Source organism: Lineus longissimus, chromosome 17 (genome assembly GCF_910592395.1).
Source record: "Lineus longissimus chromosome 17, tnLinLong1.2, whole genome shotgun sequence".
Classification (NCBI taxonomy): domain Eukaryota; kingdom Metazoa; phylum Nemertea; class Pilidiophora; order Heteronemertea; family Lineidae; genus Lineus; species Lineus longissimus.
The window spans coordinates 13,029,065-13,048,035 of NC_088324.1; the positions used below are offsets into that span (position 1 = coordinate 13,029,065).

The following is an 18,971-nucleotide window of genomic DNA, read 5'->3' on the forward strand; positions in this document are numbered from 1 at the left end:
GTCAAACCAGGGGCCACATGGCCGGCTGTCAAAGACCCGGAACACTACTCCACAGTGACTCGCCCGATTTTTGAAATATCACAACCTACATTCATGCCAAGAACCATATACGAGACTGGCTGATCCTTCAATGCCGTTATCCGTACCACCCAATATCACTGATGAGCAGCCAAATCCCTAAGAATCTGCAGATGATTTTTAGCCGCATCTTTTATCCGGATAATGAATTAGGGCCCAGACTTCTAACAGCTCCATGGCAATCAATCTCATCCCAATGACACCGACCATACTCGAAGATGATCACCAACCTCTTCCCAAGGGTGCTTATAATGCCCTGCCAAACAATACATCGGATGTGAATTGTGTACCCTTGGATGAGATTGGATGATCACGTCTTCTGAAACCCTTGTCGGCCATTCAATGCGGATTCTATTGATTCTGAGCGGGTTGCGTTTCTTATTATAGCGTCGTAGATATCAGCGATAGTATTCGAATAAGAAACCAAGATTGATGAGTAGGGGTAGCATGGGTCTTGTGGAGATTACGCTTCATTCGAAGATGAGATGAGTTTTTGTTCACCTCCACTGGGAGTTTCGTTGTGGTGTTTTTCCGTCAATGCAATTGCGATTGGCCATTATAACGTGGCATCAGGGTGAGGTTAACTCATCCCACTTGGACCATCATAAGAAAGTTGGGGGACATGACGATGCACAGTTCCACTAAGCGAAATAGCCATCTCTAAATAAATGACATCAGATTTGACACCGTGATACGATATCAGGACAGTGGTGCCAGTTTCCCAGAACAAGACAGATCAGGATAAACGCACAATTGAATTCAAGATTGGATATTCCTTCAATGGTTTTCTTACCAAAACCGGTGACCTCAACATCTCAATCAAAACATCAACCAACGGCTCAGTTTTTTGTGACGATATGGTGATGTTGTCCTTGCAGACCTTGACCAACAACTCGCAAGTCCTGTGTAAAAACAACATGATTCTGCAATTCTAAAATCAATTGTTTCCAGCAAAATAAACCTTTAAAAAAATTGCCAGTCAGATTTGCAACTGAATAACCAACTTTGCGGAAAGATATCATGTGTCTGGTTACACCGACAAGAGAATGTTCTGATGTTCTTTTTTCAATCAGAAGTTACTAGAACATGGGAAGATTGCTCTTGTGTCGGGTGAATGGTTTTGTCTTCGCTTTCTGGAGGTTTTGATAGGATTTGGTAGAGTAGGAATGCTTTGTAAAGGTTAGATTTGAGCAGTGTCTAGACTGGATTTAACCCACTGCGCCTGAGGGTGTGTGTGAGGATGGCTAACATGATGCTGAGAACCTGGTTGTCTTCCCGATTGATGGCAAAATGGACACCAAATGCAATCACTTGCACTTTGGCACGACCGTCAACATTATCCAATACAACCAACACCATACTGCTGCCTGAGTTGGCAGAAGTGAAAACAACATGGGCTGCCTCCTCTTCAAAGCTTTTTACTTTCTGCTCATGTCTGATATAATCATAAATTTCATTGGTTCCAATAAGGTTGGAGAGAGAGCTAAAAACGAAACACCATAAAGGTCAGATCTGATCCTTTTGGATTGATTCATATATTATAGCATTTTTTGTTTCAGCTGGCGACAAGTTGGAAATATCAAGACATCAGAGTAAGAAAACCTGCAATCTGTTTGGCAAAACTCAAGAGGATGATGTTGGAAGACATCCAGTATCATCCACTGCAATGACCCACCAGTCCTTTACACATCCATGGCATAACACACGGTCAAATAGTAGATAATAAAGAATAATCTCGAATGGATTCCGTTTCGACCTTGGCTTATTTTGTCCAGCTTCCTGTGACTTACGAGAGCGCGCCTAATCATTAGAAACACCCGACGATGTGAGAAAGCACGTTTCACTCAAACAAACGAGTCACTTGTGATACCAGGCATGTTCATGTTCATGTCCTTTTGTGGCACTTCAGAGCAGCTAAAGTCATCGAGAAACCACCTCAAGATCACCGAACAGGATTTATGGTAGTTGTTCTGATATTGCAAATAAGATTTAATATTGACGATCTGTTGTTCGTCACCATCAAAACTTGCTGACCAATGTCAACAACAAAGCAGCACGTGACATATTGCCCAAGTCATGACTCAAGGTCATTCTAATTTTTTCTCTCCTGCTTTTTTCCCTTAGATCAGCTTTTTTTCTTCTAAGAATCTCAATATCTTCATCCTGAAACAAGAGCTAAATCCGACACTTGATTTGCTGGAAACAGCTAGTCACATCGTCTCGAATGCAATGGCAGCCATGACCTTACTGGCTGTAGCATGTGAAATGGAGTTAGTGAAGGATTTTCCAAAATTCTGTTGGCCACAAAATCAGAACTCTGGCATGCAGCTAAAACAGCTCTAACTTTTGTTGTGCACGTGAAAATAACATGTGTGAAATATTAATCAGGGTTGAAAACACTCAAGAGTTTTCAGTTATTTCAAGTAACGCTTCTCTACATGTAACATACACAAGAACACTACAAATGGCTTGAAATGGACCAAAGACATCGTTAATGACTATCGGATTGATTTCCCAATTACAGAGAAAGTCCATTCTTGCAAATTCGCACCCTACAACCTGTAAATCTGTACCGATATTCATGTAATGTGCTATCGGTCGCACTTTTGTCACCATCAGCCCCAATTAGATGGTGCACCATTAGCAATAAAGGAACATGATTGGTGCTTTCAGAGCAACACAGTCTTGCTAGATTTGTTAACATGTTTGCACCAAAATACTATTAATGAGTAATTACTGGTCAATCTATCCATGTTATCGCTGTATCTAGAGTTGTGTTCGCTAATCCCCGGGGGACGCAATCAGAGCTGTTGCTGGCGATATCATTACGGTGTCTGATCAAATGCATTGGTGTGGGAAAGCTGATCTGCGTTTACCGCTAGAGATATGATGATGAGGTGCGCTGAAGTCCCTTTAGGATGCTATCAGTGTGGTTACTTAATGCTAGATGTGGTTGAGCTGACACCCCTATTTGCTTTTTTATATCTTTTTTATCAGTCTCACGTAGCGCTCCTTGAACTATAGGTATTGATATGTTCTTCTGCTTGGTTCGGGCTATTCAGAAACAGAGTAAGACAAAAAGATTTAATCAACACTCAGGCTGTACCCATACTCTGGTTACGTCTCAAGATATTATGTGTGTCCTGGCCCCTCTCAAAAACTGCCTTCCGAGCGATTAGTATGTATAGATTATGCTCGAGTGGCATGACTTTCATCTGCGTCCCCTGGGTGTCGTATCTACATTAGGAAATCATGAATATTTCCTTTGAAGTGGGTCTTGTCTTACTGAGGGAATATACAGCTATTAGATAGAGCTTCTTACACAGACGTCCTAAGGGGGAGAAGTGATAATGTCAGCTGGTCGCTTGGATTTTATGGAGAGGGTAAAGTTGTGGACACTGTTGGTACCAGTCACAGTGGTTGTGAAGAAAGTGGGGGTATGAGCGGCAGAGGCTGGGGAAAATCATGCGACCATGTGGTGGTCTTTGATCCGCAATTGATAGGCTTGAGCCATAATATATGGTTTCCTTGTCACCAGCCCCAAGAGCATTGGTTGGATTTCCTGTAGAATATGCTTCTTGACAGATTCGTTGTCTCAGACTTCAGCTAACAAAGACATGCAGGGCCCCTCACCACATCGCTTCAGCATGGGTCAGCAACATCTCATGCTATCAACACCCCCATAGATCAATGAAATGAGGCAGTTACCATTTACCGGGGGTACCAACCACATTAATATGACCATACATCATTTCTCCTAAATCGCATTTCGTCTGGAATAGCATCAACAGAAGGATGGTTTCTTTAGTGGTGTTAGTTTCAAACTAGAAAGAAAAGCTTTACCACAAGCTTTGCCATCCATTATCTTCCAAAGCCAACGTCTTTCTATGATGTTTTCGAACGAAGTGTTCCCCTGAAATAGAGTCCGCCAAGGATTACATCATGGACTTATTCCTGAAGCAGCTTAACTGTGAACCAAATTAGCTTTGTTGTGGTTGTGGACCAGCATCATTGTCACCTCCGAGAAGAAACCCAAGAAGACTGAAACCCTTTTTCATGACACCGACAGCTTCTCGCTTCTAAGTATCGACTGAAATATGTCATACGTGCATGACAGCACATAAAATCCAAAGATGTCAGCATGATGAATGAAATCATTTGTAAAAACATTACAACTGATGGAATTGACCTCAAGTTCACCATCAGTTGTCAATTTCAATTCAGTTTCCATTGATTTCTACCATCTAGGATCAGAAAACGAGATTGAATCCGATTAGGCTGTGGATAGAACGGTTGTTTTTGGATTAATAAATGATAAGAGCAACAAGTGCTTTAACCCGTTATTTATTTTCATCGATAAAAATATTGGGGAAGTCGAATACATGGTATGGTGGGGTCTACTACTGATTGGATGAATCATGATACAACAGAGCCGCATCTTTCAAAGTTTTCATTCGGTGATGGAATGAACTCCATGAAAATGGGAAGAAAATCTACTGAAATGTGTAAAAATGTTGCAGAATACACTATGAGAATCATTGTTGTGTAGTCAAGATTACATTGCACATAGTACATAGTAAGTATATACTAGTTACATTGGATAAGACATTGAGCACAAAACACAATGAAGAGAATTTGATACCATCTACGAAAGCAAGGAGATCAAGTTGAATGAGAACAGGACAATTGATGCTGTGATGGATATGTAACTTTATCAAGCAGTCATCTTATGCACTGCAAAGCCATCCAATGTTCTATCAACAGGTATTAGATACAAGGCTACCTGATACTTATTTTTTGCTATTTTCATGTCTGATTTTACATAAAATTTCTTTGAAATGGTAACCTTGATTTGATTAGTATGAATCTTACCTTTGTATAACTGGAGGGTAACCGTCGGCGAGCATGCTCGGTGTTTTCAAGCTGTATACGTCCGAGGGCATTTTCTGAAAAGACAGGAGAGAGGAAGTCTTTGAATGAATGAGCTCTCAAGTTGTAGGGAGCCAACCTTGTCTTTCATACCACAAAGACAAGCTTCATGCAGAAAATCCATTAGGTGTTGTTAGTAATGTGTGCACAACCTGCATTCTAAGAGTGTGACCACACCAACATGAGACTCAACCTAGATCACCAACGATTACACTGAACATTTGGCATCAAAACTCGAAAGAATGTTCATCGATACTGAAATGATGAGAGAACTACTGTTGTCAAAACAAATATTTCATTGACACGATATATGAGAAGAATTTGGTTTTATTTCGAATTCAGCCAAACCACTGCACAGAAGCTCTGTCAATGGCCAAGCCAATAATAAGCATATACAGTTACATAACTCAATAATTGGATAATTCTTGTTAATAAATAATTAATAATTGTTCATTTTCTCATAAAAAACATATATATGATACTATTACTTCTTATTAACATGATTAAGGTGCACCATTTAGATACACAATACCGCTAAATTACTTGCTGGCATAAATAGTAACTGAACATGAGAACCTGTAATCAGTTTCTTACATCTCATCCAACACAAGAATAAAATATATCATCTGCAGATTCCTGAACAAATTTCTGTAATACCGATGGTGAAACTGGCAAAGAGGGTGAATCAGATAAGAGGGGTTTTTTGCCGTTAGTTTTATGAGGTTCATACACTTATTCAGGCTATTTCTACGTACTATTTCCTAAGTACCATTTTATTATTATTATTTATTCAAGAGCAAGCTAATGAAGGAAACGGCCATTTTCCGGATGTCTTGTGAATTTATTTTCAAGTCCTGGTTCGTTTTAAATTGGTTAAGTGACTTACAAGTCATAGAATATTACAAAATAAATCGTCTACCCTTATGGCCATAATACAGAACGTAGAAATCATCTTGAAGCAAAGTGGTTGAATATCATAGATTGTGCTACAAATAGACAGTGACACTGTCTTACCTCAATACAAAACATGCGGAAACAGACCCGACTTGTACATCTGAAGCAATTTTCACTATGATACATCCTAAGTCTGTTGAAACCAGCAACAATGTCAGTGTAACTAAGTGAAAAGGTCAATACCATTTCTTAATTTGACGTCTTATTATATCCAGAAAGTTTTTCATGCGAAGCAAGGATTCTTCAGTTGCAGTGACCTTTTGTATTTTCTGATACGTTAATAGAATGATGGAAAGGATAATGGGTGATATTAATGCAATCTAAAGGGTATTTATCATGTAGTTGAGGTGATTCTATCCATTAACTCTGCAATGGAGGACAGGCTTAGTTGATGACTGTCAATTATGGCAGTTGAACGAAGTGTCTTGCCGATGTTTCTCTCGGTAAAAGTCAGTCATGTTTTAAAAAAGATCTGGGCCCAGTGGTTCGAAACAAGTCTTGTCAGTAGCACTAGCTTTCACTTGAACTAGCGTCAAGTCTGATGGACTTAACTGAAGGAAATAACGCCAACGTGTCAAGTTAACGCAAGTGTAAGTGACTAAACTTGTTGTGAACAATTGGGCGCTGTTTTCAAATATCCAACTGTGACAGTCTCTATGTTAAAAGGGTATTTATCATGTAGTTGAGGTGATTCTATCCATTATCTCTGCAATGGAGGACGGGCTTAGTTGATGACTGTCAATTATGGTAGTTGAACGAAGTGTCTTACCGATGTTTCTCTAAGTAAAAGTCAGTCATGTTTTTAACAAGATCTGGGCCCACTGGTTTGAAAACAAGTCTTGTCAGTAGCACTAGCTTTCACTTGAACTAGCGTCTCGGTAAAAGTCAGTCATGTTTTTAACAAGATCTAGGCCCAGTGGTTCGAAACAAGTCTTGTCAGTACCAGTAGCTTTCACTTGAACTAGCGTCAAGTCTGATGGACTTAACTGAAAGAGATAACGCCAAGCACATCAAGTTAATGCAAGTGTAAGTGACAAAACTTGTTGTGAACAATTGAGGGCTGTTTTCAAATATCCAACTGTGACAGTCTCTATGTTAAAAGGGTATTTATCATGTAGTTGAGGTGATTCAATCCATTATCTCTGCAATGGAGGACAGGCTTAGTTGATGACTGTCAATTATGGTAGTTGAACGAAGTGTCTTGCCTATGTTTCTCTCGGTAAAAGTCAGTCATGTTTTTAACAAGATCTGGGCCCACTAGTTTGAAAACAAGTCTTGTCAGTAGCACTAGCTTTCACTTGAACTAGCGTCAAGTCTGATGGACTTAACTGAAGGAGAAAACGCCAAGCGCGTCAAGTTAACGCAAGTGTAAGTGACAAAACTTGTCGTGAACGATTGGGCGCTGTTTTCAAATATCCAACTGTGACAGTCTCTATGTTAAAAGGGTATTTATCATGTAGTTGAGGTGATTCTATCCATTATCTCTGCAATGGAGGACAGGCTTAGTTGATGACTGTCAATTATGGTAGTTGAACGAAGTGTCTTGCCAATGTTTCTCTCGGTAAAAGGCAGTCATGTTTTTAACAAGATCTGGGCCCAGTGGTTCAAAACAAGTCTCGTCAGTAGCACTAGCTTTCACTTGAACTAGTGTCTCGGTAAAAGTCAGTCATGTTTTTAACAAGATCTAGGCCCAGTGGTTCGAAACAAGTCTTGTCAGTACCAGTAGCTTTCACTTGAACTAGCGTCAAGTCTGATGGACTTAACTGAAGGAGATAAAGCCAAGCGCGTCAAGTTAATGCAAGTGTAAGTCACAACTTGTTGTGAACAATTGGGCGCTGTTTTCAAATATCCAACTGTGACAGTCTCTATGTTAAAAGGGTATTTATCATGTAGTTGAGGTGATTCTATCCATTATCTCTGCAATGGAGGACAGGCTTAGTTGATGGTTGTCATTCATGGTAGTGGAACGAAGTGTCTTGCCAATGTTTCTCTCGGTAAAAGTCAGTCATGTTTTTAACAAGATCTGGGCCCAGTGGTTCAAAACAAGTCTTGTCAGTAGCACTAGCTTTCACTTGAACTAGCGTCTCGGTAAAAGTTAGTCATGTTTTTAACGAGATCTGGGCCCAGTGGATCGAAACAAGTCTTGAACTAGCATCCCGGTAAAAGTCAGTCATGTTTTTAACGAGATCTGGGCCCACCAGTTTGAAAAAAAGTCTTGTCAGTAGCACTAGCTTTCACTTGAACTAGTGTCAAGTCTGATGGACTTAACTGAAGGAGAAAACGCCAAGCGCGTCAAGTTAACGCAAGTGTAAGTGACAAAACTTGTCGTGAACAATTGGGCGCTGTTTTCAAATATCCAACTGTGACAGTCTCTATGTTAAAAGGGTATTTATCATGTAGTTGAGGTGATTCTATCCATTATCTCTGCAATGGAGGACAGGCTTAGTTGATGACTGTCAATTATGTTAGTTGAACGAAGTGTCTTGCCTATGTTTCTCTTGGTAAAAGTCAGTCATGTTTTTAACAAGATCTGGGCCCAGTGGTTCAAAACAAATCTTGTCAGTAGCACTAGCTTTCACTTGAACTAGCGTCTCGGTAAAAGTTAGTCATGTTTTTAACGAGATCTGGGCCCAGTGGATCGAAACAAGTCTTGAACTAGCATCCCGGTAAAAGTCAGTCATGTTTTTAACGAGATCTGGGCCCAGTGGTTCGAAACAAGTCTTGTCAGTACCAGTAGCTTTCACTTGAACTAGCGTCAAGTCTGATGGACTTAACTGAAGGAGATAACACCAAGCACATCAAGTTAATGCAAGTGTAAGTGACAAAACTTGTTGTGAACAATTGGGCGCTGTTTTTAAATATCCAACTGTGACAGTCTCTATGTTAAAAGGGTATTTATCATGTAGTTGAGGTGACTCTATCCATTATCTCTGCAATGGAGGACAGGCTTAGTTGATGGCTGTCAATTATGATAGTTGAACAAAGTGTCTTGCCGATGTTTCTCTCGGTAAAAGTCAGTCATGTTTTTAACAAGATCTGGGCCCAGTGGTTCGAAACCAGTCTTGTCAGTAGAACTAGCTTTCACTTGAACTAGCTCTCGGTAAAAGTCAGTCATGTTTTTAACAAGATCTGGGCCCAGTGGTTCAAAACAAGTCTTGTCAGCAGCAGCTTTCACTTGAACTAGCGTCAAGTCTGATGGACTTAACTGAAGGAGATAATGCCTAGCGTGTCAAGTTAACGCAAGTGTGAGTGACTAAACTTGTTGTGAACAATTGGGCGCTGTTTTCAAATATCCAACGGTGACAGTCTCTATGTTAAAACACTCTGCAACCACAGGATAAACTTTTACAAGGCTTATTTAGATAAATTGACCGTGAAACCACCAAGGTGCCCCAACGCTATCGTGTCCCTCCTTCCTCTGTCCTCTGTATGCATTTGCCATCAAGGCAGGACAAAATTACTGCACTGCCATCAGCTTACCAACAACACATGACGAGCAAATCTTTTCAAGCAAAGATTTGAGCTAAAATAAATTCAAAGCAGTGACTTAGTTACTATTTGTGCAGATTAGACACTTTAAGTTGCAAGGTTTGAATCATTCGCAAGCTATGCTGTGATAATATCAAAGTCGTTCCACGTCATTTGATAATCTTATTTGAAATCTCCTTGGCAACACAGCATTGTCTATCAAAGTCATAACATGTCAAAGGCTTTGATAATCTTAGCAATTCTTGATGGAATTTACTGCTCAACTAAGCACTCGTGAGGGTGAGGATGTACATCTTTGATTTAAGGTCAATGAACGAGACAGGTGAAAATTGCTAACAAGTTGAAAACATATTTCATCTGTTGACCCCACAGGCTGCCGACACTTCAACCCTGACTCTTGGGTACAGCGTACTTATTCGATCAAGAAATAACAACAGAAATATGCATCACTAATGTATTCATCCCCAGGTTATTTGATAAATGATATAGTTCTACAAACATACCAGCAGCCAAAGTTAATCCCGGAAGTAAGACAAACATACCAGCAGCCAATGTTACATTTACAAACCAGAGTTGTATCCCAAGGTGTACAAACATCAAGATTGCCCCTCGTAAGGCTAATAGGGAAGAAACAGATATCTATTACAAGTTGGTGTGATTATACGTTCAGCTTTGATCGAGAGATAACAATACAAAGATGCCCAAAGCAATGACAAAACGGATTTGCCTTATTCATCTGTTTGATGGTAGCCAACAGTTGGTAGGAATAACTCAGTATCTGCTTTTGACCTCAAGTTACTATCTTTGCAAGAGCCATCACGTCACATTATTGCCAATGGTAAGACAAATACATGTAGAGGCAAAGAAATAGAAAGCTATTACAAGTTGGTGTCATTATACATACAGCTTTGGACTACATAAACCACGAGAAGTTGCTCAAGGCAAATGTCAAGACTAAACTATGTTTCTCCACTATCTGATGGTTTGCCAACATTTGCCAACATTTGCTAGTTTTCTGCCTGTTTTTCAGTCAGTGGTACCAACTTGGTTTAAAAGAGTAAGGCAGCCTTCAAGAGCATTTGTTGGAATGGACAGCGGTATTTCATGTTAAATACATTGCCTGAGGTAATCATGAGAGAAATTGCCAGCATGAAAGCTTATTTCAGAACCATTCAATGGTATTGGTAGCCAATTGCTGATGGTCTCCATTTGTGTACTTGTTTTCTCAGCAATATTCATTCTAAAACAGGTGCTGAAGGCAGGTTTCTAGAAATGCAATTTTTGAACTTGTGGGTACAAGCCTCGAGGACGGATGTCAATAAGATGTTGGTAACCTGCCATTGTCAAGTAAGCAAAGAGACTGGCACAGGGCTCAAAATGACTGAAAGATATGTCCTCCTGGTCATGAACCCTCTGCTCACTTGGCTTCATAACAAAGCACTGTGTCCACAACTGTCTATCTTTAATCTCAAATTTATACTTTTAGCTTACAATATTACAACTCGTTTGTGATTGTAGAGGCATCTGGAAATCATTGCTTCTTTCTTCTGCCAATATAACTGAGCCAACGAGAATTTAGGATCATGAGTTTTCCTCTGATTTATAGTGCTAATAGAGGTAGCATTTGCTTATATATGTTTGTTTGGTAAAGCTACCAAGCATACCAGGCATGAATGTGGTAACTAGCTAGCTTGATTGCTAAACCTAAGAAAAACACAAATTGCAATCTGAAGGTAGATCATAAGGGAACTTTTCTACAAACACTGGTTGTTTAGACCAGTTGATTACAGCAGTAGTAAAGAGAGAGAGAGAGAAGGAAAAGAGTGCATGATGACATTACATTTTGGCAGAAAAGTCATTGAAAGTGGTTAGTGTGATTCATTTTTCTGATAGTCATCAACGTAAAGTTCTAAACCATTATCTGATTCATCGTTTTCACCAGGTAAATTTCCAAGGCGCCATCTTTGTTGAAACAGGCATGTATTTAGTTCGTCACTGCAGGCTGATACAACAGCACTTTGAACGTCTACCGCCAGAAGTTCTTGTTATACTGGGAAAAGAAACAATACAAACAATATGTGGTTTCAGTTTGCTTCCTCTTCCTTTCCACTGTAGGCATCTGGTCCAAATCGAGAGTTTGCTGAAAGAACTGTTTCTGAAATTTCACATCGGGCTTTGATGTTGCAGACAGCAGGAGCCTAACTTCTTTTGAGTCAATCAAGATTGTTAAAGCCTTACACTGTTCATTAAAAATTTGAAGTTTGTAATTGAAAATTGACAATTGCATAAAGACTGCTAAATATAAATTTGAAAATACTGTTTTGCAGACAGACATACAAATACTATAAATACCAAGTTTAAGCAAATTCGCATGAATTCACAGCACTACGATAGTGTGTTTTTCTATTTTCCTGTGCCATCAATAAATACAGTGAACACAACGACATACCCCTTTAATAATTATCAAATATGGGATGAGAGTCGACAGCAACTGCAACACATCAGCATCAGCAGTGGCATCATTAGTGCTTTTATAGTGCACAAACTGATGCAATAATTAAGAGTTTTGTGCTCATCAAATTATTTGGATGTCACAATAATGGGGCACTGTAATCATGCATTGTTTATGAGACATAATTCACTTTCAATTATTACGAATGACGAAAACCAATCCTACAGGTCTTGATGAGGTCTCAATCGGGAGACGTGGATAGCAAATGTTCAAGAAATATAGTAAAACTCTAAAGCTGATATAATTTACATCTATGTGTATGAAAACAAGGACTTTTCTAAAAGTTGACAAAAATTTGCAGTTATGTAACCCCCCCCCCCCCCCCACGCCCCCATCCTGCTGCTAAAACATGACGTAAGATTACTCCAATACACAGCTGTGTTGAATTGTTATCAACATCCTGACACATGACTGAGCTGAAATTTGTATGGTAACTACTTTTAAAAGTTCACTTTCAAAAAGTGTCATGGATTGTTAGAAAGCCCAAATGAAATTGCCGGCATATTGCAGTGCTCCATATTTTCACATGATTTTTTATCTGGAGGCACAATAGCCTCTCCTAGCGCACCCATCACCCGGGCTTTCATTGCTGTTGACATGACAGACTCAATTTTTGGATCAATGCACCCATTCCCTGCCGCATTAGTTGTCGGGATGAGCGAACACATGACTATGGGAAACTTTCCTTCTATTGGCAACCATCATTACAAAAATTGCTTGGCATGCTTTCATAATTTCTTTCCCCTCCCGTATTTTGTACTCCCAATCCCAGCCATTTATGTCAATGGTGGCATTCGAAGCTGTTATAAAGTGTCTGCTTTTTAAAACACAACAGGGCCACTGGTCCCGACCATGCTTTACAACTATCTAAGGGTTAAAAGCACATTAGAACTAACACACTACTCTGGAACGTTCCCCGCAGTCAGTCTTATTCAACAGTGTCTGTGCCGCATCTTTATCAATAAGCGTCATAATCGAGCCACAAAATCCGTGGTTGTGAATTTAATTTACGGATAAGCTGATGATGGGGTTCTCGTCACACAGAATGGTGTGTGTATTGCAGAGAATTTGAAATGTGACTCGGAATGTTTTGGTGTGATTTGGTCAATTTTGGCCAGTGACAGATTTGATTTGCAGCCGTAGGTTTTGAGCTGATACCGAGATTGTCAAGGGTCACTATGACTGTTATAGGAGTTGGTGTAGTTTGTTAGAGCAAAGCTGATCTACATGTTATGGGTGACTCCAAAAATGGATGAGCACGCTAAAAAGGTCATAAGTTAGGAAAAAATCACAGCTGCACCACCAAGCACCAGAATTCTTGACACACCGGTGACAAACACAAATTGCCATTGTCGAGTCAAACTATTGCTCACCAAATCAACGCCAATTTGCTTCAGAACCATTTTCTCACGGCTTCACTTGCGACATCGGTAAAATATCCCAACACCAAGCTCCAAATGACGGCAAACAAACCTTATTTTACAATTTCCTCTTTTGCCGTTAGTGGGCTTCCTTTCTCTCGATGACTCAACAGAGTTCAAAGCTTTTCTATGAGCTCGGAGCACTGCTTGGGGACCGAGGTGGTCGTGGAAATATCATACTGTCGTGTTTACCTTGGAGGTGCCAATGCTAATAAAGGGAATGCTGATTGGCTTAATTCATTTACGGCAGGCTTCTGTGGATTTGCCTCTGATGAGATGGGTTTTTATTACAAGGTTATATGCTTGTGCAGTGACAAATGCTGTGATTTACCTTACAGACGGAATGTGGCACAAATGTGACAAGATGGATTTGGTACCACTGTCAGGATTGAAGAGTTACCATACAGCGCCTGGCAAATGCGCAATTTAAATCACAGCAACCTGTGATCAATATCAAACCAATTGATTACTGGTCTTTCTCACACACCGGAGATCGTTTAGTTGCACAAAACATACTGCAAGTAACTGTGCCTTTTTTCCAACCTAAGATCAGCGACACTTCGTCTATCAGCTCAAAACCAATGAAAAAAATAATGAAATACAACCAAAATACATGTCTGATGTGTGCCCCACCCACACTGTTGTACCTTACGCCGAACCTAAGCAAAACTTAGACGAAGGAATTGCAAAAGCGATGACTGATTTTTTTTGTATTATTAAAACTCGCCCAATATACCTCTTTGAAGAAAACAACATAAGCCCCCTGTTCACGAAATCTTTAGTAAAAAGATGCAAAGGCATATAGCTTCCTGTTTATCTCATATGATGCATTTGAAATTGGATATAATAATGCTGCTATAAGTCACTAGAAAGATCAAAGAGTTGTTTCTTTAATGATATTTGCTACTATCATCAGTTAAATACATGCCTTACTTTGAAAAGGGGACAGCCAGGTTTTGGCCACGTACTACACTTTTCATGCTTTGACCTCAAGCACAAATCAGGAAGGCTTCTCAGCATTTTTAACCTGTACCCTCAGAGGAGTAACTCATCACTTTCCAACTTCCTCAACATGTCATAAGAGCAATGCAAATCAACCATCATAAGCTCTCACTGTTTCATTTTGACATACAAGCAGAGGTTAACGTAGGAGTTTTCGGCTGAGCAGACAGAATGGTTCTTGTAGATTGGATTCCAGAGCAAACTGTAAAGTAAGCACAGGATCTTCCTCTCCGGGATTTACACCTCCACACTGTGGAACTATAGTTATCACAGTAACCACGTAAGATAACGTTTGGAGCCATCTCACATCTCACTGATAAGCACACTTACTTGAGATGAGAAAGCCACTATGGCAACCTCCTGGAGCATCATTTAATGGTTTATCAAGATATCTCCACATCTTCAGTCCATTGGCAGGAGCATCTCCATCTCCATATCTATGAACCAGGCTGGTAGTATCTAAAGATCGTCTCATAGTGAGAGCATCTTGAATCATCCCTACACAGAAGAATGTTGGACAAGATACCATCAGTATTTTACTTCTTTCGTCGAATATTATCTCAACCAAGAAGCCATAGCGACTCTCAATGACATGACTCCCCTTTCACAGCATGACTTTCCAAAGAAATCTAACTTAAAAGCATTATATCGTTTGTTAAAACTGGTCAGTATGTTTCATTCAAGCCTGATGCCATAGAATCTTTCAACTTTGGTTCTATATGATAATGCTCTAACGTGAAGACTCACAAGAAGCAGTGATGTAGAGGAATCATCTTGATAATGATGTGTGTTCAGCTACATGAAATTGGGCACTGTAGCTGGTTTCTTAAGAGGCTGTGGCTAAAGCACCCTATCTGTGCAGATAGATGTCAGCAGAGGCTTCTGGCACCTGGGTTCTTAGCAGTCAACATTTTTTCTTCAGGTTTATCTGAATACTATATAGGATGATTTATTTTCTTGTTAGCATTGTGTGCCTTGAAAGTTGGCAGGCTTGGCCAGGAAGTTCTCTTACTTGCTACACCTGTGTCTAGAAAGTATTTATCATGATCATGAGCAGCTGAGAGCGGCAGTTACATGGCTCATGTATCATCACTGATCCATCAGAAGACAACCAAAACATTTACCTGAGTCTGAAAGTTGTTAGGCTTGAGTGCTGACTTTTACTTGAACCTTTTCAGTTTACTATCAGTGTATCGACTGGTCGTTTTTCCATCAACACAAAGTATGCATACATACATTAGGTGCAAAGGTGGAGGATTTATATAGTTTTCCACAGTTCATAGTCCTGTTTTTTGCTAACCATTTGAACTTCGTAACTAAGCAAACTCCAGTCATGCCAGCGAACATAGCATCCCAAAGCTGATCACAATGGTCCAATTAATTATCACACTGATTGACCTTTGGTGATCCAGAACGCTCGCCTAATCATCATCTATCTTGGCAAGGGATCTCAGCCATAGATCCGTCCAATTGAGCCATGTTATGCCTGATTTCACTACAACAGATTGAGTTTGTGGATTATCAATCTCTGCGAGGGATACTGATAGTGAACTGTTCTTGAATGTTTTGTGGACAATAGGGGGAAAACCTCCTGACGTAGGAGAATAGGTTTATTCACATACATTTTGTGCAAATATACATAATCATTAAAAAGTTGCAATGTTTTAACTTAAAAGTCATCTGTATGGTACCCAAATCGTATGCTCCTGTAAAAGGCCATGCAGCCAAAGATACAGGATTTCCAGTAATTATACTTCTGGTCAACAAGGACTTCCTAATCATTAAAAAAATAAAAACATCCCTTACTGTGTTCATCATGTTTATGGTCATCTAACCCTTTCCAATACACGCTACTTCTAACAAATCATGTTGCTCACGAAGGGGTACAAGAACCTAACACTTTCTCTCTCCATTATTAGCCATTTCTGTTACTGTGGACATCAAAGCCCTTGCTGGCGGGATATTGCCTCCTAATTATCGACAACTAAAACTCTGATGTTGCGGAACATGCTACACTTGAGACTTGAGAGGATAAATTTAGGCGTTTGATACATAGTATCAACGAGCTATATGTCCTATTATACCTACAGGCACATCTTTCTATGCCTGCGAGTTATCAAATATTTTCTTTGATTTCTTTTGAGCTATTTGATATTAGTATTTTTTGGTGTGCCCTTTGTGCCTGGAAATGTATTGCTACGAGGTTCCTGAGTATTGATGATTTATCAAACTGAGCACTTGCTTGGAAATCATGGATGGTCGAGGGGTGATTCTTAAAAAAATTTAATTAATTTTAGTTCTTATGTGTAACCAGTCGCAACGAAACCAGGCGCATGTTGCTCTGAGCTTGGCAGTTTAAGACAAAATGGTTCATTTCACTGTTGTCTGCCTTTGGTGAAATCTGAGTACATCAATTTCTTCGCTTTTGCTGTGTCGGTGCTGCCCAAGTACAACCTCTTCTTTGTGGTTCGTCTACGGAATCTCTTCCACAAGAACTACTTTTTACACCGACAGCCTTGGCATAAAAAAACTTGTGGGTTCAGTTGCAGATGAGGTTCTTGTCGATGCGGTTTGCTGTTTTGTTAAGGGTCGTGTTGCATATTCCGAGCAAAGTGTGGAGGTCGCGTTACTTGACGAACGGTTGGAAACAATGGATTGTGTAGCCGCAATTTGCATCGAACATGCTGGTTAGAGAGGATCAGAGACTTAGCGATGCAACCAGAGAAATAGGGAAGGAGTTTATCTTCGAACAGGAGCTTATGAGAATTTGCGAAGGAATAGATTCAAGGACATCCATTAGATTGCTTCTTCTAGTTGGTGTAACCGCCTACAGAATTTACCAAGGAATAGCTTTAAAGATATCCATCAGGCTGCTTGTATCAGTTGGTGTTATCACCTACAACGACTTAGGTTGGTAAAACAAACAAAGACAGAAGAAATTTTGGCAGTTTCGACTATCGGATTAATCATCCATGAAGGCCGAGGTGAATCCAGGAGCCCAAAGAGAGGGCAGCCTTTAGAAAGAGGGAGCGTTATGCTACAGAGACTTTACCATAAGAAAGCTCTTTCTCAAATAGTATCTGCACCTGAACATTCAAACTTTCACTAATAGAGTTTGGAAGACAGCTTTAACGAATTTAGCTTTGAAAGGTTTTTGAAAGATTATAAGTCTAATTCCTCTGCAGATATAGATCATTGGTACTGATGGAAGTCGTTTGAAAACCAACGGAATGAAAGTACATATAATCACCAACATCTGAATCGAACCATATTAATGTCTTCCAGCGCTTATAGAGGAAATCTCAACCAATCTTGCCAACCAATTTCCCATCTGATAGAAATTTGGCTCAAAAGAATTTCAAATTAAAGTGGTACGCTTGGACCTCAAACGACCAAGTCAGCCAATTTTGCTCTGATTAGAATCTTGTGTATTTCTGGGGGATATTTACTGGAAAAGTAGTTGGTAAATTATCTGGCTCAAGTTCAAAATTCTGAAAAATTTTTAAAGCCAAAACTTTTTGGCAGCTGATGATGTTTCTTCATTTTCTTTGACTTTTTTCAAAAGTTCAAAATTCTGACTCTAAAAGAGAATGGTTTGGTCTTTAAGTAAAGATACACAAGTCAACACAGTGCACTATCATTGAACATCTTCTACAAACTGTTGCATTCTGCCACTTGTAGAATCAATGCCTCACCAACTCAAAAGAAATCCTTTGAAAGAGTAATATTTTATTGTGTCCCATTCTTTTAGATTAATGAGGGCAAATTCTCAATGATGGAGTTTTACATCGCCCCCGGGACGAGCTGGGATGTGTCACATTTGCTAAGATTCCATTACTGAACGTGATTGGATGAGAAAAATAGCGCAATTTGCTGAACGGAAATGCGAGAAGGGGATTAAGTGAAAGTGGGACAGTTTTTAATCAATCAGCTTCTTCTGTTTTATGGTGCTTTTATTTTTTCTATCCTTTTTAACCTTTTTCTGCATAAGTGCCATTGCCATTGTCTGACAATATTATTGCAGTTTTCGTCAAGAGTTCTGTTGAAAGAATATTGTCTGTAATGCTTTGATATTTGAAGCCGACAAGTCAACTAAAATTTAGATATCCCCAATGAGGCAGTAAAACCAAGTTTCGATGATTTCGTCATTCGTTCTCGGTTGGTGACAGCCAGACAGCAGATGAAGGCAAGATATATCCGATCCAAAAGGCTCGATCCACTCTATTCATCAAAGCAATACATCACACTGTGATTCGATCTGTCTGGGCCAGACCGAAAACAAAGTCAGATGTCATTGGACTGATTCTCTATAGATTTAATGGATATGCCAATATTTGGTAATGTGATACAATTATGGCCCATGTACAATGACAGCCCCTTACACTGTAGAAAACAGTAGGCAGTAAACATTTTACAGACAGGCTATAATTGTACCGGGCTACAATTGTACCATCTTACCTTACCAGCATTCCACGCTACATAATTATCATGCAACAGTAAGTTCTTTATTATTTTCACTGGGTTAATTGAGAGTAATTCAACAATAGAAACAACACAAACTTCGAGGGTACATCAAAGCAAAAATT

At 39.6% G+C, this 18,971-nt stretch overlaps 1 protein-coding gene across 1 annotated transcript in view; it reads right to left on the reverse strand.

Moving 5' to 3' along the window:
* Positions 1–18,971, reverse strand: part of LOC135501109 (heparan sulfate 2-O-sulfotransferase 1-like) — a 76,032-nt gene that overhangs the window by 25,876 nt on the left and 31,185 nt on the right. The window contains exon 2 of the mRNA XM_064792915.1: positions 4,951–5,024. Within this exon, the coding sequence (XP_064648985.1) occupies positions 4,951–5,024 (74 nt within the window). The remainder of the gene's footprint in view (positions 1–4,950; positions 5,025–18,971) is intronic.